Below are 25,789 nucleotides of genomic sequence, written 5' to 3'. Positions count from 1 at the left end.
GCATGCACCATACTATTGTGGTTCACCTGTGTTTGCCTGCAGTCCAGTTATATGCAGTGGCTCTCTTGGACTGTTGTAGGGAGGGTTTGGTTCCTGGGTTCATAGTGGGCCAATCTTGGGCTGCCTTGGGCTTGTGTTGAGTCAGACAAAGTGTTTGCTGCAGAGGCAGTAGGACTGAATTACAGGGTGCTTTTCCTCTGTTGTGCCCTGAGGAGATTTTGTTGGTGGGTGGGGCCAGCAGTCAGACCAGATGTCCGCTGCCAGCCCACTGCTGGGGCTGCAGTTGGACTGGGGTATGTGGTTATCTTCCTTTCTCCATGGGGCAGGAGTCACGTTGGAGTGTAGCAGACCCTGTTGGAGCTGCTGTCACCCTGCCAGGCTTGTGGCATCTCTTTGGATGGGCTGTGGCCAAGGGCATATTGGATAGGGTCCATCCTCAGGAGAAGGTAGGGATGGGGGCGCATGGTGTTAGCAAGGTCTGTGCGCAGGTCTGCTGTAGGAGAGGACATGGAGCCAAGCCCTGGCTGGATGGAGCATGTTTGCAGGAGAAGGAGGAGGCGGGGTGTGCTGTTAGCAAGTCAGGTAGTACTTGTTGGCTCTCTGCTGGTTCCCACAGGTTACTGTGCATCTAGACTGGAGGGCGGGGAAGGGAAATGACACTTGCCAGCTCCTTCGTTCCTGGAGAAGTCTCTCAAAGATTCCTGCCCCTCTAGCATATGCTCTGAGCCTAGGAAACTAATCTCCCTCCTGTATATTCCAAGTGTTTTTCAAACTGTTGCTTCTATGCTGTATCCCTGTGGACTGTTGTGCTGTCTCTTTAAGGGTGGGGACTGCGTTTTCTCTCACCCTCCTAGCTCTCCTAGAGCTGAGCCCACTGATTTTTCAAGTTCTAGGTGGTAAGCCTTGCTGATTGTAAGAACTTGAAAGATTATGCCTCTCTGGTTTTCAAAGCCAAATGTTTTGGGGAATCATCTTCACTGTGTGGGTTTCCCTTACTTGGGGTTTCTTGTGTGAGGGCGTGTTTCTCTCCCCTCTCTGTGCCGCATTGTCCCTCCCTCCTGCAGTCAGTCCCATGGTCCACTTAGTTCCCAACAGCATCTCCACCCCTCCTCCCTCTGCAGTGTGTGTGGCCTTTACATTTAGCTGTGGAGAGTCTGTTCTGCTAGTCTTCTGGTCATTTTCAGGGTTATTTACACTGATGTGAGTGTTACCTAGTTGTATCAGTGGGAGGAGGTGAGCTTAGGCTCCTCCTACTCTGCCATCTTCCCAGGAAGTCCAAAGCAGTTTTTTTTTTAAGTGTCATGATAAACTCAGGGAATTTTATGTATTTGATTTGTTTAATCATTTTTCTTTTTTAGCACAAATTGCCCCATACTGGCCAACCTGAAGCTTTCCCTTTAGGGAATTTTGATGTGACTCATTGTTTCTGACAGTGTCTTTGTATCCTGGCCTGACAAGATATCCTCTTTAATGCTCGCGCTCTGTTTAATCACAAACTGTTTTGAACAATTCTATATATCAGTGCCTTAATTAGTTCTTCCACCAATGAGCAATATATTGATTTTTTGTCTTGGTGGAGGGGAGACTGCTTACCAACTTGAAATACAGAGTTTCAGTAATAAATCTGCAGAAATAAGTTAGAAATTTATGTGAGTTCTCAGGGCGCCTGGGTGGCACAGCGGTTAAGCGTCTGCCTTCGGTTCAGGGCGTGATCCCGGCGTTATGGGATCAAGCCCCACATCAGGCTCCTCCGCTATGAGCCTGCTTCTTCCTCTCCCACTCCCCCTGCTGTGTTCCCTCTCTCGCTGGCTGTCTCTATCTCTGTCAAATAAATAAATAAAATCTTTAAAAAAAAAAAGAAATTTATGTGAGTTCTCATTTGTAAGGGGCACTAGTCATGTCAGTGGACATACGTATAATACTTATTATATGATTTTTGATAATGTCTTAAGCATCGTATTCTCTGTTGATCATCAAGAATATAAATAAGTCTATAACTAGTGTATAACCGTGCCATATATGAAAAAAAATTATGCTAGCGTCGAGGAATAGAACTGATTTGAACAATGTGGAGCAATGTAACTATATTAAAAGATGAAGGTTGGAATAATAAGTATTTAAAAATTTTAACAATATCAGCAACCTATAATAGTTGGAATATGGTCCTGTAAAAGTGTTTAAATTTTAAGAATTTATTAGTTATTATTTTAGGTTGAGGGATTGGTTGGTTGTAGGACTTCGAAAGCAGTTGGGAAAATGCCATGATAGCCTCAGAATGAAATTTCAGAGGCCCAAAGCAGAGAGCTCCATTTTAAATATTATGGGAAATATTTGTTACTTTTATTCTTGGGAAGCGTGGGAGAAATTTAATGCCTGTGTTTATTCTTTTTTGGTCCAAATACAAAATGAATATGTTAGGAATTACTTAGAAATGTATGTTTAGTTTGATATTAAAAAAATCACTTAAAAAACTTTTTTAAACTTAGTATTTTGAATTGAAGTATATTTGACACGCAATATTATATTAGTTTCAGGTGTACAACATAGTGAAAAGGAATCCATTTTGCTATATTGATTTTTACTTTAATGGGAAAAGAGTTCATTAGGAATGTTCAAGTTCTTTGTGTACATTTTGTGATGCTCTTCTCTGGCCCAAGCTGAAACTAATAGCTGTGACGCATCTGCTTATCTGCTATCTCTGGGGTGGCGTCTGCTGCTGTCAGCAGCTCCCTTCTTATCTGGCTGCTGGTCCTGCTCAGTCAGTTGTACGGGAATGTCAGTTCCATTAATAACCCAAGGACCGGACAGGCAGATAGTGGAAAATGGGTGAAGAGAAAGAAATTGTATTTAACCTGGTGTTCTGAGTTGTCATTTTTCTAGACCCTAGCATAGCTGGGTAAAGGCAGTCTGAGGGCGTGACAGCAATCCACTTCTGACAGAATCTCACTTATGAGCCAGAGAAGCAACCCAACCAACACCCAGAGAAAAAAGAGTGAACGCAACTGAGAGAAAAGGTAAAGATTGGGGCTTGGAAAAGTCCAGGGAAGCAGTGCTAGGAAAAAATGGCATGACCCAAGTATTTGGATAGAAGCTCTGACAGCTTTGCTAAATAAATTTTATTTTTATTTTAAATATTATCATTCTTGGTGTTTCGTATGAACAAAATACCTTATTCTTTTAAAAAGGAATTTATGGAAGGATTGATTCCTCATAGAGGATTTTGGAGTTACGTACTGTTCCTTTTGGATCTGCATCGGTCAGTTGCCAGAGGGAAGAGAGCAGGGTTTGTTTTTCTTCATGCAGGTAGAATGACTCACCCACTGCAGTACTCTGTGTTTGGGTTATCTGCTGCTGTGTAACACATCACCCCAGAACTTCCTGGCTTCAAGTGGAAGATATCTTGTTAATTCTCATGATTCCGTGGGTTGGCTGGGGCCAAGGGGGATGGCTCTTCTACTGGTGTCACCTGGAGTGTCTCATGCAGTTGCATTCGTGGGTTGGCCGTGGCTGGGCATCCGAAGTGGCTCCTTCACTCGTGTCTGGCACCTTGCTGTTCCTCCTGTGCTTCTTTCTCCAGCAGGGTGGCATGGAAGTTAAGGGTTCCAAGAGGGAGGGAGCCAAAGTTGCCAGTCTTTCTAAGGTCTGGGCTCAGAAGGCCCAGGTTTCTTTTGCTTCATTCTCTTGGTCAAAGCTGGGGACAAGGGCAGTCCCTAGCAGAGACTTCATCTCTTGGCTTGAGGAGCAGCATGAACATGCAGAGACAGGCACTGTTGTTGGCAACCATGTTTGGAAACGACCTACCTGCAGTCAGTATCCTTTGCTTCTCTTTTCTGTGTTCAGTTTTTCATTGTTTACATTAGAGAATTTGGAATTATTTTTACCCTCTGTCTTCAACACCTGACCACTGAGTGTCACTGAATTTTTTTTTCTATTTTCCTGTTTGGTTGGTTAGGTTGTTTCTTAGCATTGACTGATTTCTTTTTCTTAGCTCAAGACCGATATATATATGTATATTGACTCACAGAATTATTGGAGTAATCTAATTATTGAGCTGTGGTGGGGAAAGGACTCAGCCTCATTCTGTTAATACCTTCCTTCATAGGTGTAAGAAATTCCTACTAGGTTTTGGAGGCTAGAGTTGGACTAAATTACCAGGAACCCAACCCCATTCTAATACACAAATAATTTTTTTTCAGTTTTACATTGAGTTCCTTAGTAAATGAAATTAATTTTCAGCATAGACATCCCCTACACCGACTTCCTGTATTCCATAATGAAAGACTCTTGGTGTTGGCAAAGGCCATACTTCACTCCATGTGCTTGGTAACCTAAGGTAAAGGGGGCTGATCTGCCTTTAGTATATTCTGGTGTTCCCAGCACTGACGGTGACCATGCAGGCTAATGAGAGTTTCCTCCCCGGGGTTTGTAAGGATTAAACGAATCAGCTGAGTGGGCCTGTCCCAGAGCAGAGTCAAGTGGAGAATGACGCTGAAGTTGTGTCCTTTAGGGCCACAGAACAGAGCCTTTGCTTAATTGTGATGTTTAGTTATAAAAATGAATTTACAAGTTTATGGAATAATTTGACTAGTTCTTCTAGGCTTTTGAAAATGCAAGCTACAGTTTGGCAAAGCAGTTTGTATAGATCTGTAATAAGTCGTGTTCTAATGAAGTCCTATGATTGGTTCCAAGCAATTTCTGATTTCCATTGAAAATTATTCAAAAGAGCAGAGAGAACATTTTTGAAATGAGGAAACATGACTGGGTAGAAGAGGAAAAAATCTCTTCCTCTCCTCCTCCTCTTTCCCTCTTCCCAACCCCCCAACCATTGCTTGCTTATTTAAGTGTCCCCTCTCAGTGTCTAATGACAGTGAGTGCTGTGAGCGGTGACCTTGGGAGGAGTTGGAAGCTCCTGCAAATGTTGCAGCCTGGAGTCCCCTCAGACCCAGGCCATCAGTAGTTAAAAATCACCTCCCAGGTGAATGCAGTAAGCAGCCAAGGGGCTTTTGGGTCCAGTTTTATTGAGCTATAACTGACATACATCACCGTATACGTTGAAGGTGTGTAGTATCATGGTTTGACTTACGCATACTGGGAAATGATTACCACGATAAGTTTAGTTAACATCCATTATCTCATATAGGTACAATTAAGAAAAAGAAAAAGAGAAAGAAAATTTTTTGCTTGTGGTGAGAACTCTTAGGTTTTACTCTTAACAGCTTTCCTATATAGCACACAGCAGTGTTAGCTATGGTCAGCATGCTGTACGTTACATCCCTAGTACACACTTATCTTGTAGCTGCAAGTTTGTACCTTTTGACAGCCTTCCTCTCAATGCCTCCTCCCTCCCATCCCCTGCCTCTGGTAACTACAAGTTTGATCTCTTTTGCTAGGAGTTTGGGGTTTTGTTTGTTTGTTTTTTTAGTTTTTTGGATTTCACATATAAGCGAGATGATACAGTATTTGTCATTCCCTGTCTGACTTATTTCACGGAGCATAATGCCCTCAGGGTCCATCCATGCTGTTGAAAATGGCAGGATTTCTTCCTTTATATGGCTGAATAATACTCCCGTATATGTATGCATATCACACCTTCTTTATCCATTCATCCATTGATGGACACTTAAATTGTTTCCATGTCTTGGCTATTACAAATAATGAGGCAGTCAAGTTTGAGAAGCAGAGCCCTATTGGAGTCGTACTGCTCAAACTTGAATGTGCACACCAGTCTCTTAGGAACCTTGTTAAAACGAAGATTTTTAGTAAGTTTGGTGTGGAGCCTGAGATCCTGCATTTCTAATAAGCCCCCAGGTGAGGCTGATGCCCCTGGACCATGAACCATACTTTGAGTACTGAGAGTATAGAACAGGAGTTGGCAAACTTTTCTTGTAAAAGACCAGATAGTAAATATTTTGGGCTTTGCAGGCCATGTCAAGTTCACTCTTGTAGCATCAATGCAGCCATAGACAATATGTGGACAAATGGATGTGGCTGTGTCTATAAAACTTTATTGACAAAACCAGGCAGCAGCCAGAAGTGGGCATACACGCCGTGGCTGGGCTACCTAGTCTAGAGCTCTCTTAGTGTCAAGTTTTTGACCAACACCCTGCTGCTTACCTCTCTTTTTGGGCCAGATCTTGAGTAAGAATTAAGTGGTTTTAGAAGAGGTTACTCATTTGCTTTGCTGAATGATGAATAATTGATGATGACATTTAGGCTGCTGTTTACAAACAGCCCACATGGTCCCTTGGCTGTGTCTCATTGCTTTTCCTTGAGTATAGGTGGCCTTTCTGATTTCCTTCCCTAGACTGCCTTTTCAGAGGTAGATCAAAATAGAGCTAAAATTTGTTCCAAAACGTGACCCGTGGGCTTCCAGAATAAATAACCAGGGCTGAACTGTGGAGGCGGAGCCACTGTGGTGGATTTGGGTTTCATCCCTTTATCTGTCTTCCACCACTTACCCCTGGAGTTTACTCTCAAGGGATAGAGGCTGGTACTGTGGCTTTCGGAGAGGCAGAGAGCAACAGAGGACCTGGACCCATGCTGTTCACATTGACATACATCATACTCAGAAGTCTGGCAATTCTGGCAGCAGAAAGTTACATATTGCTGATGATATATTCTTACAGACAGACAATGCAGGACCAAATTGTGGGTTTGGGGGACCCAAATTTGGAACCATGTACTCTGCTCAGAAGGCCCATGTTCCATCTCATGGACTTTTTGGGTAAGGTCCAAACGTTCCTGGTCTGTTGCTTATGGTACATTTTTTTCATTTCTATCCCCAAAGCTAGTTAGGGCTGAGCTTTAGGAAAGTGGGTTTTTGTTTTGTTTTGTTTTGTTGTTTTAAGCTGAGCCCAATGTAGGGCTTGAATTTATGACCCTGAGATTGAGACTGAGCTGAGATCAAGAGTCGAACGCTTAACCGACTGAGCCACCCAGGTGCCCCGCTTTAGGAAAGTTTTGAATTTAATTGGTTCAAAAGTGAAACTGGCTTTGTCTTTATGATAGTGCTTAAATCCCTAAGGGAGAGATGTTACCCCTCTTTCAAAATGGGAGGACAAAGGCCCAAATTCTTTAGGCCAGGGATGCTCATGATAGACTCCATTTCTCAGGGTGGTTTTTGCCAGTGGATCTCCTCTGTGAGATTGATAACCTTCTTTCTGGGTCCCCATTCCCTGGAACCTTCCTTCTACTGGTGAAATCTCTTTTATCTCATAACCTTGACTGGTCTGAAAAATAGATGCTCTGATATTTCTAGACGAGGAAACACTTTCTTGCCTTTCCTTTTCTGTTTTAAACTCCCCTCTTGGCCAACTCTTGGTCTGCCAGAGGCTCTCAGTGAAAGTTTAGTTCCATTGGTGTCCAGAACCAAAAGCTCAGTGCTTTGATTTTTAGGGAGGGATGGAAACTTCTTAAAGGTATACTTAAACTCTGTCTATCTGCATCTTGTCATTCTTATAGCTGAAAGGATTATTTGTCTGGGCATGTTGACTATGGTTACTGGTGCAGAGGTGGTCTGTATATTACACATTATTCAGTTCATTTGGATTTATAAAAGTGAGTCATATTCATATAATAGAATATTATTTTTCATCTCTCAAAAGATGGTATATGTTGGGAAAACATGGGCTTTTTGAAGTCAGATTAAAGCTAAAAGAATCTGGGTTAAGAGGCTGGTTTTGGCCATTAAGTGTCTGCGGGACTTGGGGAAGTTAATTACCCTTTCTGAGCCTTAGCTCCCTGAGCTGTGACATGGAGTGATCTGTACCTACCTGGTGAAGTTGAGGTAAAATTTAGATCTGATGAAGAAATGAAGCATTTAACCCAGTACCTGGCCCATAGTAGGAGTTCAGAAAAGAGCATTACTTTTGTTATTATTAAAAATGTTATTTCTGTTGTTACTAATTCATTTTGGCTCCAAGATTTCCTCTTTTAGGGTGACCTTTTCACAAAGTTCTTCTCTTCCCGTCCCTTCCCATCCCATCCTCTACATTCTTCTAGTGTTTTTTTCTTCCTTCCTTCCCTCCCTTCTTTCTGTATTTTGTTTTCCATATATGATCAACTGTGAACTCCTTGAGGACAGGAATGCAATTTGTTAAACTCTGTATCTCAACTCCTGCTAGACACAACAACATGGACGAATTGCACAGATGCACTGTTGAGTGAAAGAAGCCAGACACCAGGAGTACACACTTTTTTTTAAGTTCAAGAACAGACAAAACTTATTTATGGAGATAGAGGTCAGAATAGTGGTTATCTTGGGGTAGAGGTGTTACTGGCTGGTAGGGCACCCAAAGGAGCTTTCTGCGTGCTTATAAATGTTTTAGATCTTGTCTTGGAGGTACTAACACAGGCCTGTGTGTGCATTTAAAACTTTGTTTTTGATTTGTACACTTAATATGTGTGTACTTGTGTATGTCACAGCTCACTAAAAATTTAGAAAGGTGTTTTCCAGTCTACAGTACTTATTTGGCAATTGTTGGTCATTCCATAAAAGGTTGAATTTCAATGGATGTTATGATGAAGAAAGTGGTCAGTCTTAATTGCCTTAGGACTATGGCCAAATTTTAAGACAGTTTTAATATATATTTTCAAAAACGTGGATGTCATAATATATATTTCAAAAAAGTGGATGTCATAATTAGATTTTGCACTGTTTTTCATAGCACTGCTTGAATCTTCCCCTGGCTGTTGCAGAAAATAGAGATAATAGGGATAGCAGGACTTGTTATTTGGGACCGTTTGTGCAGGTGGAACAGAAGAGGGTGAGGGATACAGTCCCATCCGATTGGTGAAAAACCTCATTTTTTCGTTGAGTCTCTACTGCTTCCACCTCCCTCTTCTCTTTCCCTCCCCTTGTCCTTTCATCAATCCTACTTCGAAATGAAGTCCGCAACTCTAATAGATTCTACTGACAATTGTGCGGCAATTCTGCCAGATGGCATTTGAATCTCGGGTGTTCTTTGAAAAATGAAAAGACCAAACACACGCACAAATAAATGAAGGTTGAATTAATCTTTATAATTAAATGGAATATTACCCCGCTATGACTGATTTTAGCTTTCAAACTGGATTGCATGCTAATTTTTCAGTGAACTGTAATTGTATTAACGTGGCTTTTTAGATGCTTCAAAGTACTTAAAATAGATTTTGCCAAGTTACTGAGAGAAAAGTTATTAGAACTTTTAATCTAAACATCTCTGAGATCTTGGGGGGGGTATATGTGTATCCTGACTTGTAGTTGCAAAGCATTTTCCAGTTGTCGATTAATTGTTTGTCCCTATCATCCTGGGATTTAGGTGGCATTGGCCAGAAATTAAGTTGAGTCGCAAGTGCCTGAGGCACATTCAGAAGTTGTTGGGAAAGATCATGTTGTTTTCTTCGTAAAGTACTCCTGTTGGCATAATAGTGGTGACTACTAGTGAGACGCCTAAGGAATATTGGAGGAGTGGATGGATAATACAATGTCAGGGGTTCTCAGAAGTGAGTCTGGAAGCCTTGGTAGGTATCACAGTCTAGAGTATCTAGCATTCTGGCGCAGACTCGAGCATACAGGAGAATACCCTCCCACACTGCTTCTTAACCCAGGGTGATATTGTACCCCCAGGGAACATTTGTCAAGATCTGGAGACATTTTTGGTCATAACTGTGAAGTGGGGAGGGGGAGGGCTACTGGCATCTAGTAGGTTGAGACAAGGGGTGCTGCTAAACATCCCACAATGCGCAGGACAGAACCCCACAAATGAGAATAGTTTGGCCCAAGTGTCATTGGTGCCAAGGTTGAGAAACCCTGCCTTATGATAGTGCGGATTCCTGGATTGCAGCCCAGAGACGTTGTGACTTAGTAGGTCTGAGGTGGGTCCATGAATTTGCATTTTTCACAAGCTGCCAGGTCCTGCTGCTGCAGCCACCAGTCCAGGGACAAAGCTTTGTGAGAAGCCCTGAACTAGAGGGCTACAGTGTCGAAGGGACGAGCCATCTGACTGGGTAGTGGCCCTACAGCATCCCTCTCTTGTAGAAAAACTACATGACAATTCACGTTGGCCACATGTAATAATTCTGCATAGTTATCTCATTTGATCTTTGCCCCCACATTATGAGGGAGGTGATTGAAAAGCTTTTTACGCTAGTGAAGAATTGCTTATGGAAATGGAAAGAAAGGACTACAATACCCCCTCAACTGAACTGTTGATGAGAGAGTGGGATATGTTTATTTAAGTTAATCTCCGATTTGCCTGCCATTTAAATAAGTAATTTAATAAGTGAAGGAGGATTAAATAGCTGATCAAATTTACCTGAGAAATGTTAGGTGTTAGGGACTAGATGTTGCTTGTGCATTTCTAAGTCCTTTGAATCTTGACATTTGAAAATGATTTTTAATAATTTCTTTGTATTTTTTCTTTGATTTTTCCATGGTATTAATTCCTGCTTCGGGTTAATATTTTTATGCTGGCTCTGTTTTAAAATTCAGATATTTACCTCAGCAAAAGATGAAACATTACAAGTTGAGTCACATGTTTATATCTTGATGAAATTGTCCAAAAGCTTCTGCTTTGTCCCTTATTTTCCCCTTGCTATCTTTACTATTAGTTTTGAAAAATCTGGGAACCTTTATCTTGAAGAGGTGTTGGCAAACTACTTCTGCAGAGAGCCAAATAGTAAATATTTTAGGCTTTGCAGGCCCCGTGGTGTCTTTTGTGGTTACTCAACTCTGCAGCTATAGCCTGACAGGGGACAGAGACAAGTAAACAAATAAGCTTGGCTGTTGTAGAGGAAAAGTTTTCCAGTCTTTTGAGGCTTTCGAGGTCCAGTCCTTGAAGGCCTGTACATTCAGCTGACAAAAGATAGGTTAGCAAGAAAAAAAGACAAAGTTTATTCCCTTAAGTAAGTGGGAGCTTACAGAAAGTGTAGTTCAAAGTGTAGCTCAAACCCCGCTGAAAATTTAGGGCTTATATACCATCTGAACAAGGGGTGTGGGTTAGGGTCTCAAGGGACAGTGAATGGTAGGAAATGACTAAGAAATATATGGGGGAAACTAATGGAGAGTAAAGTTTGTTTTAGTAAGGTCTGTTTATACAGTTTATCGTTTCTGGTTATAAGAGTCATTCCCTCTGGTATAGGAAGCCTCCCTGGAAGGAGAGTTATGACAGTGAAATTCCTCTAGAAGGCTCTCCTTTTAGGCAAATAAGGGGGATGCAGAGAAAGCGTCTTCCTGCTTCAGATGATTCTCAAATGCCTTCAATTCAAAATAATTCTTAGGCCATGGTGGCATATTCTGGACCCCTTCACTGTGTTCCAGTAAAACTATTTACAAAAACAGGTGGTGGGCTGATTTTGGCCTGTGGGCTCTAGTTTGCTGACCTGATGTAGAGCCCTGTATGGGGGAGACAGAGAAAAATATCATTTATTTTGGCCCATATAAAAGCATAACTACAATATAAGACTGTGTCAGCTCTTGGGCTTTTATCATCTTGTCTATGTCTGGACAAATGGATTTAGCTAACTGAGGCTTAGGACCTTCATTTGAGAAGGTCTGGCAGCTATTCTATTTACAAAAAGTTTATGAGCAGTTTACTGTATGTGAGTGAAAGTACAGAAAGACATCGATTTTTAAAAAAATCATATGACCTGGTCACTCTCCTATCCAGTTTTGAAGGGAGTATATGAGACTTGCCTCTATTTTTAAGGTAATAATGCCCCTACCTACCCTGAGGGGGATATTGTTGTTTTATGGATTAATCATAGGATGGTTTTGGGTTCTTAACTCTGTTGCGATTCCCTGCTCCATTTATTTACTAAGAAAACCCGAATGTTGGTTTCTTTCTTTGACGCTGTTGGGTGTAGTGCTCATCCAAGTGATATGACACCGGGGAAACGTTTAGTGCCACTCGGCCCAAACTACAGCTTACCCGTGCCTGCATAGTTCCCTCTTCTTCAGACTGGAAAAACTGCCCACCTCCAAGATATGTGAGTTGGTGTTTTCAGGAAAGGAGGAGGGATGGATGGAGCTGGTTTGTGATTTGGAAAGCTTCCTAGAAAGTTGTCTGTGTTTGGCGAGAAATGGGGATTGTCTGCTATACGGGGGCATTGCTAAGGCAGGATTTCGGATACAAGAGCTGAAGTCTGAGCACTCCTGTCTTCCAGCTCTTGTAAAATCACTACCGCGACTTGCACTTACAAAGCCTTCTGATTCGTGGGGGTGCTTAACTCCTCCTCCACCCCAGCATGATGCAGGAGCCTCTGAACCACACCCAAAAGCAATTTGCAGAATTCAGGTTTTCCACGACTCCCAATAAATCAGTGCCATTCTTACTGAGAGGATAAAATTTGATTTTTCAGATAAATGCGTTGTTATTATTTGTGGGATCCAGATAGCCCCAGAGGATATTAAAGCCTGCTCCCCAGGGCTAATTTTCATCAATACCATCAGCTCTGCTTCGGATAATATCTCCAGCCAAGGCATCTACACTAGTCAATCATTTGTTTGGTATTATGAAAACTGCCATTGTTTTGAAGGATAGTGTAATTCATGTACAGTCCCCTGAACCTTCGGATATGCTTAAAGCTCAGAATTTTGATTGATGTTTAATAGTTATTACAGAACTCATCAGAGAAAATGAGGCCTCAGTGTGGTTAAGCCTGACTGAAGCTTTCAAAGCCATTGCAGGCTTATGAAAGTCGTGCTATAAATTGTTTGTAGAAGGGCAATTGATCATCAGTTTCCTTTTTTTCTTATGTTGGTTAAATTAATAGAAAAGAAAATAATATGCTAAGAGACTTAACTAGGTGGCGGAAACACAAAGCTGTTTAATTAAGTGATTAAAGCGATCCCTTTGATGTAATACATGCAAGACATTTGAGAATTTACCTGACTCTCCTAAACAGCCAAGTCGGTGGGAATTAAAACAAATGAGCTTTCCATCTTGCTTTCTGCCAATCAGCTTAATACTAAGTGGCTTTGGAAATTCAGGAGTAAAGCCGTCATCATAACCAGTCTTTAAATCACTTTGGTCATCTGTGTAAAAATTAGACACTGTTTCATTGTCACAGCCAAATAAAGCAGAATTATGTTTCGTTCTGTGCTTGCCGCCAGCACTATCAAGTTGTAGTGTACCTTGTGGAAAGTTCTGGGAAGGAGGGGTGACTTGAGTGTTTAAATCTCATTGTGTTTTTAAATTTCCGACATTCCCTGTTTTTCTGAGTTTATTTGTGGTAGTTATTCTCTCTCTCTCAGTGTAATAATCCTCACTTTATGAACTCTCTGTTGTCTCCATAGAATGAATTGTAAGCTTTTAGAGCTCTAGCCCTAACACTTCAAGGCAAGGAGTAAACTCCTAAGCAATTAAGATTTGTGGTATGTACATGTTGGTAATAGCAAAGAACAAAACAAAAACACAGAGTAGCTAAAAATGCATGCATATGTGCATACACGTTCACTCCCCTACACCGTTCCACATGAATCAATTTGGCAAGCATTGTTGAGCGTTTACTGTGTACTATGCCCTATGCCACCAGTTGAGGCAATTCAATGAACAATCTACTCTCACTGAATTATCTGTATCAACGCAGCAAACTATGGCTCTTGGGCTGTATTTGACATGCTGCTTATTTTTGTATGGCCCACAGCTAAGAGTGGATTTAACATTTTTAAATGGTTTAAAGAAATCAAAAGAAGAATGTATCATGATACATAAAAGTTATATGGGATTCAGATTTTAGTGTCTGTAAGTAGAGTTTTATTGGAACACAGACATAGCCATTCATGTATGTGTTACCTACAGCTCCTTTCCTCGGTACAGCAGCAGAGTTGAGTAGTTGGATTAAAGACCATATGGCTGGCAAAACTGAGAATATTTACTAAGTGGTCATTTACAGAAAAAGTTTGCTCACCCTTGATCTGGGTGATTCAACTTTTCCTTTCCGAGTTCCTTTATTATTCCAGTACTTCTTTCAGCTCTCTCTCATTGTATTTGTATTAGAACTAAATTTTTAAAAAAATTTATTATTTATTAGAGAGAGAGAGAAATAGAGGGAGAGAGAGAGAGAGAATGAGCAGGGGGGAGGAACAAGGGGAGAGGGAAAAGCAGGTCCCCTGCTGAGCAGGGAGCCCAATGTGGGGCTTGATCCCAGGACCCCGGGATCATGACCCAAGCCGAAGGCAGGTGCTTAACCGACTGAGCCAACCCAGGTGCTCCCCAAATCTGTCCTTTTTAAAAAATAGATTCCTGGAAGTGGACCAGGGAATTTGTTATATGCCATTGGCCAGAATCTCCTTCAGTAGCCAGTCCTAGCTGGAAAGGAAGCTGGGTGATGCAGCTATTTTCCGTTTGCTCCATTGTCACCCTGAGCAGAATTGGGGTCTGATACTAAGAGAAGGAAAGGAGAATAGATATTGGGGAGACAATAGGCAGTATTTGCTTCAGAGTAGTAAGTGCTTTGCCCAAGGTCACAGAGGTAGTGTTGATCAACAGTGGCTTGAGCCTCTTCCCTTGAGGAAGGAGGTTTGGTTGTGATGTGCAGTCCGTTTCCACAAGTTTGTGGGAATAAGGGATGGAGATGCGTGCAGTGGTTACGGAAATCTCTGGAGTTTTTGATCAGCCACAAGCAGCCTAGGATATATTGCTTGCAGAATATGATACGCAGTCCCTTTTCTGTTTATAGCATTCTTCTCTCAGTATTTGCCCTGGGACTTGCCTTTCCTTCTTGTCCATGTAACCAACCCAGGGGGTAATTAATTGCAGACCTCTCTCACCAATACTTTAGCCCTTCAACAAGCCATCAGACTGTTGGTGCTTCACTCATCTCATTCATGAAAAGTTAAAAAGTGATGTAATCACTCTTTGCCTTCAAGGGTGTATCAGAGTTCCTGCAGGAAAGTGAATGCCCATCTAAGTATATCAAGCAGGAAGCTGTTTAATACAGGGAATTGGGGGCTTATGCAATCACTGGGAGGGCTGGTGAGTGAAGGGCCCAATCTCCCGGTGCAGTGCTGCCCGCACACAGAAGGGGTCTCCTCAGGAGACTGCCTGAAAGCTTCCGGCAGAGTGCTCTGTCTGCTGTCTGCACATGCCTCTGTGTCTGCCCATAGCTGCCAATGCAAGTGAAGAAATGGTGTCTCCTCTTCTACCTTTCCAGTCTCCTATGAGTGCTTCTCACTGGCAGATGCTGACCTGGAGCCATGCCCCATGGGATTTCTGGAGGTGGAATTCTGAAGCTTCTCAGGGCAGAATCTAGAATGGTGTGGGGTGGGATAATGTGGAACTGACAACGGACTGTCTGACAGAAGGACATTTGAGTTTGAACGGGGGCATACATCTTCCCCCCATACATATGGGGAAGAAGAGCACTGTGTCCAGATGTTGGCCATGTTGCTACTAGTATTATTACCTTATTCTATCTATGTGTCCTTGGGAGATGAATTTAGGGATCCTTTGTATCTCTCTGCTGGCTCTGTTCAAGTCATGGTATTGCTAAATAAATAATAAAGAGGATCCAGTGACCCGCATGTACAGTGTAAAAGGTAATACATTCTGCAAAGCACCATCGTGCAGTGGGGGTCCCAGAGTATGAGGTTTGAAAAACAATGCATAATTCATCAGCGTGCTCCAGAAAGAGCAGTGTTCAGAAAACAATTGTGGATGACTCAGCTTATATATTTCTTCATTTTGGGGGTAACTATCTGGAGCTCTTTATTTGCTCTATGTTATACGTATGACTTGTGGTGAGCTCATTAGATACACTGAGAAATTAAGTACAATGAGGGAAATGATACAATGGTCTTGAAATAAGGTAACTTATAGACATATGAGGTATTGTTTGGTATTGGGGAAGAGTCATAACTGCTAGTTACCTGCTATCTAGGTCACATCAGGCTTTCAGGGTAACTCACAGGGTTTTGAAGGCAGAATTTGATCTGTGCTATATTTGAGTCTGGAACAGCAAAACCCATTATGACTGTGTCCTGTGGCACTTGTAAAATCCTCTCTGAGTCTTGAGTTTCAGGTTTCTGCTGATATTTAATATTTGAATTATCTCAAGAAGATAAGGAAAACGCACTATTTTATTCCATTTATTTGTTTGGTGACGAAAATCGAAAGGGACTGAAGGAAAGAACTCATTACCAAGAGCAGTGTGCAGAGGTCCCTGGTTTTGCTGTGTTGGAATAAAACCAACGTGGTTGGGGCTGCCTGGTGTCTTCTGTTGGGTCTTCTGGAGGCAAAGCTGGAGGTAAAGATGCCTGTGCAAGGGGTTTAGGGTTTATTCAGCAAGGGTCCCAAGAGAGAGAAGCAAGGGCTGGGGGCGGCCAGCCAGGGGAAGGTAAGAGACTGGCAAGGGTGTGACTTCAGGGGAAGTCTCAGACAGCCTGATCATTCAGGGGACCTCTGGAGTACAAATTATTCTGCACAATTTGTCCTTAATGGAGGCAAAGGAGCAGAGAGGACTCCCGCTAAAGTCGGTCATTGGCTGAAGGCTGCTGGGGTGGGTGGGGGTGGGGATGGGATCTGAAGGCAGATAAACTCTCAGGAACTGTTTCTTGCTGGCTGGGGGCTCCGGTAGCCCTAGGGCAGACCTTCGAAGAGTCTGAAGTGCTAGCCATTAGAAAATAAAAAGAACATTAGATGCTGGGGAAGGCTGTACCGAAGCAATAAAAGGGATCCCAGGGGGATCTGGGCAGATCCTCCCTACCGTGTACTTACTCTTTGAGTAAACCACCCTTTTGTTTTTATGAAACCCAGAATCTGGGGAGAGGAAAGACACATTTTCACATGGAACTGTAAAGTTTCTCCAGAGCGAGAGTTGGCAAACCTTTTCTGTAAAGGGCCGGGTAGTAAATGTTTGAGGTTTTGTGGGCCACAGGGTTTCTGTTCCAGCTACTCAACTCTCTCCTTGTGGTACAAAAGCAGCCACAGATTACATGTTAAATGGGTGGTCTTGACTGTGTTCCAATACAAGTTTATAGAGCCGGAGGTGGGGTGGGGAAGAGAGGGGACGATAGATTTGGCCCAGGGGCCATAGTTGGTGAGTCCCTGCTGTGCAAGCTCCTCGTATGTGCCTAAGGTGATTTTTTTCCTTCATCCATCCCTTTATGCTACAGAACACAGGGAGTCAGTAGTCTGTCTATCAAAAGAATATAACGTCATGGCACATCTTAAGTTAGCCTGGACCCCCTACTTCCAATCTTTCTGGCATTCTAGCCGTCATTCTCAGTGTTGCGTGGTAATCTTGCTGAAGGGTGACTTATTTCATTTTACTCCTGCGAAAAACATTTCGTTCTATCTGTCAAAGAAAATATGGACTCTTCGCATGGCATTCAGGAATCCCTATGAACTGGCCCAAACCAGTTTTCCTATGTATGTCTACTGCTTTCCCCTCCTAGCGCTTTCTAGCCCAGCTACAGCAAGCTGCTGCCCATCTCTGTGCGATGACCTTCCTTTCCAGCTCCCTGTCTTTGTCCTTATGCTCTCCTGCAATGTCCTTCCTCTCACCTCTGCATTTTGAAATCCCACCCATTCTCGAAAACAGTTTGGTCCTCTTTGTTAAGCATTTTCCTCATGAGGAATTAGTCTCTGCTCTGGAATTTGATGACAGAATTGTCTTTCTTTTGAAACCTTTGTTTTATTTATTTTTACTATGTATTTGTTTGTACATTCACTATTATTGTTAGTATATTGAGGGCAGGGACTTAATTAATTTTTTTTCTTTTGCATTTCACAGTGGGTTGCGTTTACTAGACACTCAGTAAAGAGAGTTTTCAGATGAACATTGCGTCCTACATTGTGTGATTATTAATGATTTAAGTGCTGAAACTCTGACCTCATTTTTCTCTTTCCTTTTTTATAGGCAAGAGCTGTTTTGGCAAAAGTTGGCTATCCTGAGTTTATAATGAATGATACTTATGTTAATGAAGACCTCAAGGCAGTAAGTGCAAAATATACTGTATTTTTGTTTTTTGGCAACTTTTACTGGCCTCATGCCTTTCAACTAACCCAAGTCCAAGCACTTAAACCGGGTAGTGCCAGAAAGCACCAACTTTTGATTCATCCCTTGGCTAGATATGAGCCTCAGTGTGCCAGGCGTATCACAAGATTTAGAGCAGATTCAAAATAAAGGAAGTGTCAGAAAGATTGCATAGCTGAGTGGGTACCATAAAGCACATGGACCTGGATTCAGTCTGGTTTGATCATAAAGGAAAGAATTAAGCAAACTGAGTATTTTACAATTAGTGGGCATGTTCTAGTGTAAAACACATGATGTTTGTTGTTAAACATTCTTTATGTGCTTCATTCATACTAAATGACTAATAATAAATCTGCCTGCTGGGAGTTAACTTCATTAACCTTTATGAGTGTTTTGGCAGATTAAGTGCATATACATATGACTCTATAATTTATTGTGAGTTGGACTGTATATTTGCAGAAACTTACTGATGGAGGAATAGTAATAATTCTTTTGTGTTCTGATATTTTGGGACATATATTTTCCAGTAGATACATTCATTACAGGCCTTTCTAATCACAACCACTGTTACTTCCTTTCCTACAAATAGTTCTGATAAAGAACTTTTCTTCTTCACAAAACCCCCCTGTTTTTACCATTCACTACTTTTTCTTGAAAGGGTAGCTTTTTAGAGTTTAATAAGTAAGGTTCTGAGATGTAGGTCTTTCCTGAAATTGTGGTTTGACAAGTCACATATCTAAAAGTAGTCCTAGATTTGCAGATGAACATCAGAATTTTATAAGATTATTTAAAAGTGAGAGAAAGCTTTCATTATAAAGTTTCTCCACTGGTCTGAGATATGGCCTTCCAAAGGATTGCTCCAGCTGCTCTGCAGGAGAATAATATGCTTCAACCCATCTTATACATTGTTTTGATGCTGAAAAATCTCAGTATTATTATGATAATTAAAAATACTGACACACTTGACACATATGTATATTGTATTGTAACCTCCACAGTAATCCTGTGAAGTAGATGGCGTTTATACCCATTGTGCATAAAAGGACGTAGAGACTGAAAGACGTTAAGTGATTTCCTCAGTGTCCTACATAGTGTCAGAGCCAGGACTGAAATCTGGGCCCAGAAAGCTCTGCCTTTAATTAGAGCAGCGGTTCTGCAAGGTCCTCCTCAGGCACCTGCCCCGGAGGAAGAGTAGTGGGTTTGAAGAATTGGTGGGACCTGCTTTCCCAGAGCTGGTTGGGAGAGGAGAAGAAAAGAGGGGAGGCCATATTGTCAAGTGGTTAAGAGCACAGGCCTTGGAGTGCTTCTGCCTTTTCCACTTACTATTTGTTTGATATTGTGCAGGTTCAGTTAGCTTCCCTTTGGTTGTTGGGTATTGGTTTACAAGCTCCTCAGGAGCTTCCTGAAGGTAATCTGAAACCAGCCCCTGTGCTTAGAGGGCTGGGAGAGACTGAAGAAAGAAGCACTCCAGGTTGGTAGGTGGTAGGTTTCATAAGCCAAGGGAGCTTACATACAAGGGCGGCAAGACGAGTGGATCCCCGCACCTGCCCGCCAGATTTTAAAAGTTTATATAGAGGCCATAACTAGGTTCAGTCATGTATACTGTGCAGCTGTTCCCCACACCACATCCCTATCTCAAGGCTGTGTCCTCGGAGCAGCCCCTGGGAGTGGGAAAGGCAAGCAGAACCCACATTCCTGGGAATAAGGGGTGGGGAGCTTCTGACGGCCCAGGTCCAGCTCACAGGTCAAGTTGTAGTCAAGTCTTCGATGGCCTTCTCCAACACTCAGTACTGGAAATAATAATAACCAAGTCTTGGTATTGTTGGGAGGATTAAATGAGAGTATATAAATGTGAAAGCCCCTAACATCGTGTTCTGGCCCGTAAGTAGGTTCCTTGTAAGTGATAGCTGTTACTTTGTGGATCAGTGGGAGAACGATTGCTGCTGAGAAGAGCATCACTGGGGCACAAAATGCCTTAGAAGGAGAGCCTGGATGAGATTGGCAATTATTCCAAGTCAAGGATGCGGATGGGAAGGTGTGAGAGGCATTTTGGTGTAGTGGTTATGAACACGGACCCTGGAAACAAGGTGCCTGGAGTTAAATCCCTAGTCTGCCGCTTACTAGCCGTGTGACCTTGGGTAGATTATATAGCCTCTCTGTGCCTCAGATTCCTCGTATTAGAATGGAGTTGAGAGTAATAACCCCTCCCTTATAGGGCTGCTGTGAAGGTCAGATAAGGTAACATATTTAGCATATTGAAAACTGACCCAGGCACACAGTAAGCACAATCTAAGTGTTAGTTATGACATCTTCAATTTGTACATAAGAGATTATTTTGGTGTGGAAAAGTCATTATAAATTGACCCGTGCAGGATCCAGGTGCCTCAAATTGATTTAAGAGGCTGTACGGGTGGAGCAGCCTCAAGCGTTAATCAAGTAAGATAGCACTCAGGGCTTGCTCACAGTATTCAGTTGATCAGGTTTTGTTGGCAGTCTGCTCTTCTCTAAAGCGAGTGCCCAAAAATGAGTACTCGCTGAATGCAGTATCTTTTGTGAAAAGTAACCAGATGCCAGACAGGCTGCAGTATTAGGTGGGTTTCCTTGTTTCTCCAGGGTCTGAACTGAAGCCTTTACACACCAAGATTTTTAAGCACTTTTGTCAAGAAACAGCTTTTGTTTGACTCACAGCCAGAGTAGACGCAGTTGCACCCAAGACTTTCTAACAGTTTAAAAAAGCAGATGGTGAAAAAACATCCAAATACTGAGTTAAAATACATTTGTGTTCAGAAATGGATAGAAGAAAGGAATAAAACCCAACCTGAATATAGGTAAAGGATGCTTGACGTGATAGACAGTAATAGCGTCGCCAAGGTGAATAGCAGTGGGACTGAAGTATTACTGGTGTACAATAAGGCTGTGTTTTCAGTTTTGAGAAACACGTAGATAAGGACTACTATAGGGTTTGTGAGAAATTTCTGGTAATACAAGCTCTGAGCGTGACAGGCTGTTAGAAATGAAAAACAGTTTATTTGACGCAAGCGAAGATATGCTTCATCCGGCAGAAAGGCGAAAGGAAAGAGGATAGAGATTAGGTAACGGATCAGATGAAGGTCAAGGAGAAAGGCTGAAGACTGAAGTTGGGCTCATGTGGAGATAAGAGCAAATGGAAAAGAACTTCGAGGCAAATGTAAAGAATTAGAGAAAAAAATTTTCCGCCTCTGAGATTGACAAGGTAAACCGAGATACCCAGCCAAGTATTTCTGAACAACAATCTTAACTTTGAAAAGAGCAGGAAGAGAGGAGATGCCCTTTGTGGGAACCCCTGGTAGCATGTGGGGAGAATCTACTGGTTAGCTTTAAACACATAGGCGTCAGTCCATTTTCAAATTAGCCTTACAAAGTGTTCCTTCATTGATCCTTCATGAAAATAGACTCAAGAGTGAGTTGATGCCAGTTGTGGAAATGTTGTTGTATTAGTTAGGAAAGCCAGAACCACACTAGGTATTTCAAAGAGAGGAGATTTAATAGGAAGAGGGGCTGAAGATCCTTCCAGCATCATTGTCAAAAGAAAGAGGAGAGAGAATAAAAGAGAACAAACAGCATCCTTTCCTTTTCTGCCACCTGCTGATTTCACCCAGTGCCTCCTGCTGGCAGGAAGCCAACTGGCACTTGGCCCTGGGAAATAAAGTTTTTGGATTCCCTGCCCCATCGTTCTAGAACAGAGTAAAGTGGGTGGGCATGTAGCTGAGAGACAGTAGGTAAGTAATTGGCCCCACTAGGTATTTCACTCATTCTTGTGGAAGCCAGTGGAGAATGGTAAGGGCTAAAGTCAGAGTCCCAGCTGGCCTCTATTTACTTAGAAGAATTGGATCTGGGTACTTTTTCAGAGAAGATCAGTGTTTCTGGTGAGTAAACATATCAATATACACATAGAGATATACATGTGTGAACCTGCATAATATTCTCTGGGGTGGGTCTTGGTCTGCTCTAGCTAGTGGAGTGTGTGTGTGTGTGTGTGTGTGTGTGTGTGTGTGTGTCGGTGACGAAGAGTGCTACTGCCACTGTGCAGGAATGAGGTGATATTTAGGTGACATGCTCCAGAAAAACAGGTTGCTGAAATATTGAAGTAATTCTGTACAATAGGTAAAGAAACAAAATAAAACATTGTCCTAAGTTCGACCAAGTTATCTCTGGCCACCATGGCCCAGAAGAGCCAAGAGTGGGCACTGGAGGGGAGTGCCCTGGTGCCTACCAGCCTTCTAGCCTGTCTTCCGTAACTCCCACATGCTGGCCTCCATCTCGAGTGTTCCCTTCGCAAGAGCAGACCGAGTCGTCCCCTGTCCCCCAGTGGTGGCTACAGGGCATCTGATTCCTTGGTGGTGTGCTAGCTGGCACTCCTCAGAGTCACCGTTAGGTGGCTGCTTGGGGGAACTGCATCATCCACAGTGTACCATATATGTAAGTTGTTAAACAGTTTGAACATTGTCTCTATGTAGGTATGTATATATGTACACACACAGAACACTTATGGACAAAGCTGTCTAAATGCAGCAGTTCTGCATATTACTTTGCTATAAATAAGGGAAAACATAAGTATAAAATCTGAATTCCATTAAGTTTTTAGAAAATTCTGTGAGTGCCTAACATAAAATCTTTCCTACATATACTCAGATATATCTCTGAGTATCTTTAAATGGATTTAACTTAAAAAAGTGTTCTAGAATCTCTTTGTCCTATTGGCTCATGTATTGTCTTATCAACATGTACTTATCCTATAGAGAAGCCGAAAGCATTTCCTTGTTCTGCCCTTACTACATGTTCCTCACCTTTGAGGGGTGGTAACAGCTTTATCCCTTTATACCTTTAGTCTGTGACACTTGATGCTTGGTATCCTGGATAAGATTTCCAGGAAGAGAAATTCACATTCCCCTGAATTTTAGGATCTGGACGGCTATTCCTAGGAAATGACATGAGAGCCCCAGTGAGTTTCCCAAAGATCACCAAATTGAAAAGTCAGGAGATGTAAGTGTTTGGAAGTCATTATCAACTTGACCTACGTTTTCACCAGTAATAGATAGCACAAGAGGCTTTCGAGCCAATTATTGTCCCTTGCAGAGTTTAAACATTTTTTTTTGAAGATTACAGGTGGTTTTCAAATATTCATGTGCATTTGTTCTTGTTGCTATCTCCACAAGTGGAACTTTCCCAATGGTAGCTGGGTTTCATAGTTGTTTTTCTTCCGTTCAAAGGCCTGTTGAAATATTTGCACTTATCAAAGTACTATCACATGGTGGAAAATTTGGGCAAGAGAGGAAAGGCATGAAAAAGCACCCATGATATTGGTACTGGAACATAATAATACATACTTCTGTTTCACCATGTTATCTTGTCTTTCTATTTTTGTATTGCTGAAATTGACGCTTATGCATAATTTTGTATATTGACCTTTACCATTAACCCGTTGTTTTGGCCTTGTCTTCCCTAGCCTAATTAGCATTATTTTAATAGCTATATGATGTTAAGTAAACTACTATCATTTATTTAATCACTGCTTCTCTTCCCACCCTTAATTCTTACCTTCACCTCCTCTCCCTGTACTGTTTCTGTCCAGTCACCGTTTTTTTTTATTAGGACCAGTGAAGGGAACATCGAAGTTAGGAGCCTCATGATTTGAACTGTATGGCTTTGCCAAGTTCCATAATCTCTTCACCTCTTTTCCCCATCTATCATTTGGGAATATACAGGGGCTGGTCCTTCCCTACCCCCAAACACTTAACTCATGTCACAGGAAAAAGTAAAATTTTATCCCCATGTTACCTATGATTTCCATTAAACAAATGGAATAGATCAATTAAATTAGGCTAAGAAATAGCAAATATTCTGTTTAATAATTAAAACAATCTTAAAATTGTCCTTCTAAATAAAGATAAGCTGTTGGCAAATTGTAGTTACTTGCCTCTGAGTTTTCCCTCCCCATGGTTATTTTTATGGCAATGATAGGACCTTATTTATTTTAAAGTATTTTTTTTACTCGGGACTCTTCTTTTTAAGGAAATTTTTGGATGGCTTTCCATTTAATGTCTATAGAACAACCTGAATATCAAGGTTTTTTTTTTTTCTCCAAATGGAACAGTTAAGTATCACAATTAGCAAACTCTTCGAAAAGTAACAACTGACTCCACTGATATTACCAAAAAGAAAAGTTAATATTTTTGAAGGGAATTCCTTTGAGAGAATTTCCCAGAAAGTGTTGTGAACCCAAGAGCGTATCTGAATTTTTCATCAGTTACACTCATATTCTGAAGGTTCCGTCAGAGCTGTCTTGTGAACAAAAGCTAAAAAAAGGCTAAGGGTTGAACAGCGGACACATCTTTTAACTGTATGACCCAGGAATGCATTAGGATGTTAGTTAAGGTTGCTTGTTAAAACAAGGAGCTTACTCTGTTTCTTCTGAGGTTGAGTATAAACGATTTTTAAATACAATTAATTGTAGGTTTTTATTTTGAAGCATCTCAAACATTGGAAAAGTATGTAAAGTTCTATTTCGAACACCTCTAGCTTTAACAAATATTAAACATTGCTGTATTAGCTTTATATAATGCATGTACACATTGGAAATGAATAAGATACATTGGAAATTCTTTTTGTAATCCGCCTTGACCTAATGTCCTTTCTTCCTGCTTACCTCCTTTCCTAGATATAAACACTATCTGAAATTCAGTGTTTATTATTTCCATGTATTTCTTTATGCTTTTGCTATATAGGTATGTATCCATTAGCAACATACAGTGTCATTTTACATTATTTATTTATTTTTTGGTTATTCTAGCTCCTTTATTATTTTTTTATAATAATATTTTTATTATGTTATTCACCATACAGTACATCCCTGGTTTTTGATGTAAGGCTCGATGATTCATTAGTTGTGTATAACACCCAGTGCACCATGCAATACGTGCCCTCCTTACTACCCATCACCAGTCTATCCCATTCCCCCACCCCCCTCCCGTCTGAAGCCCTCAGTTTGTTTCTCAGAGTCCATAGTCTCTCATGCTTCATTCCCCCTTCTGATTACCCCCCCTTTCTTTATCCCTTTCTTCTCCTACCCATCTTCCTGGTTCTTATGTTCCACAGATGAGAGAAACCATATGATAATTGCATTTTACAGGATTTAAAACTTTAAATTCACTCATACATACAACGTGCCTTATTCACTTAGCATTGAGATTATTTCATGTTCATGCATACATACCATTCTTTTAATCTGCTCTATTATTTTCCATTATGGAACTATATCACAATTTATTTATCAGCCACCCCCCTCCCCTGGCAAGAGGCTTGAAGGAGGGACAACTTAAAAGTCATAGCTTTATAACTGGTTGGTCAGGTAGAACACCAGAGATGCCAGGAATTGCTACTTGCAGTCCTGCCTTTAGTTAGTTTGCTCCTTCCTTTATATTTTGGCCTGACTCCCCTAGAAAGATCAAGATGAATCATTAACAAAAGTTACTCCACAGACATAATGAGTATCCATCTGTATGTTAGGGAAGAGATAAACGTGAGCCAGACGTTGGCCAACAAATAGGTGATTGTCAAATCTACAGCCATCAAGTTGTATGTGTGTATTCATATTTATAATGTAGTGCCTGTGGGTTTCACATGCACGTTTGCTCTATTTTAATTTTTGCTTCTTAAAGAGTATGGTTTAAATTTACAAAAAAATTACAGCTAGTAAGATTTTAATTACTCTTGGTTATTTGCTTATTCAAACATGTATTTTTTCTTATTTTATTTGCCACAGTAGTATATATTTTTAAAGATTTTTATTTAT

General features: G+C 41.4%; 1 protein-coding gene across 4 annotated transcripts in view; it reads left to right on the top strand.

The window, feature by feature from the left end:
* The window catches only part of PHEX (phosphate regulating endopeptidase X-linked), a 199,530-nt gene that overhangs the window by 114,047 nt on the left and 59,694 nt on the right, over positions 1 to 25,789 (top strand). For all 4 annotated transcript variants that reach the window (XM_087860390.1, XM_087860389.1, XM_087860387.1 and 1 more), the window contains one exon: positions 17,842 to 17,919. In XM_087860390.1, coding sequence (XP_087716516.1) covers positions 17,842 to 17,919 — 78 coding nt within the window. The remainder of the gene's footprint in view (positions 1 to 17,841; positions 17,920 to 25,789) is intronic.

Source organism: Ursus americanus, chromosome X (assembly GCF_024610735.1).
Source record: "Ursus americanus isolate L20-20 chromosome X, mUrsAme1.1.p, whole genome shotgun sequence".
NCBI lineage: Eukaryota > Metazoa > Chordata > Mammalia > Carnivora > Ursidae > Ursus > Ursus americanus.
This window is presented reverse-complemented; position numbering and strand designations above follow the sequence as displayed.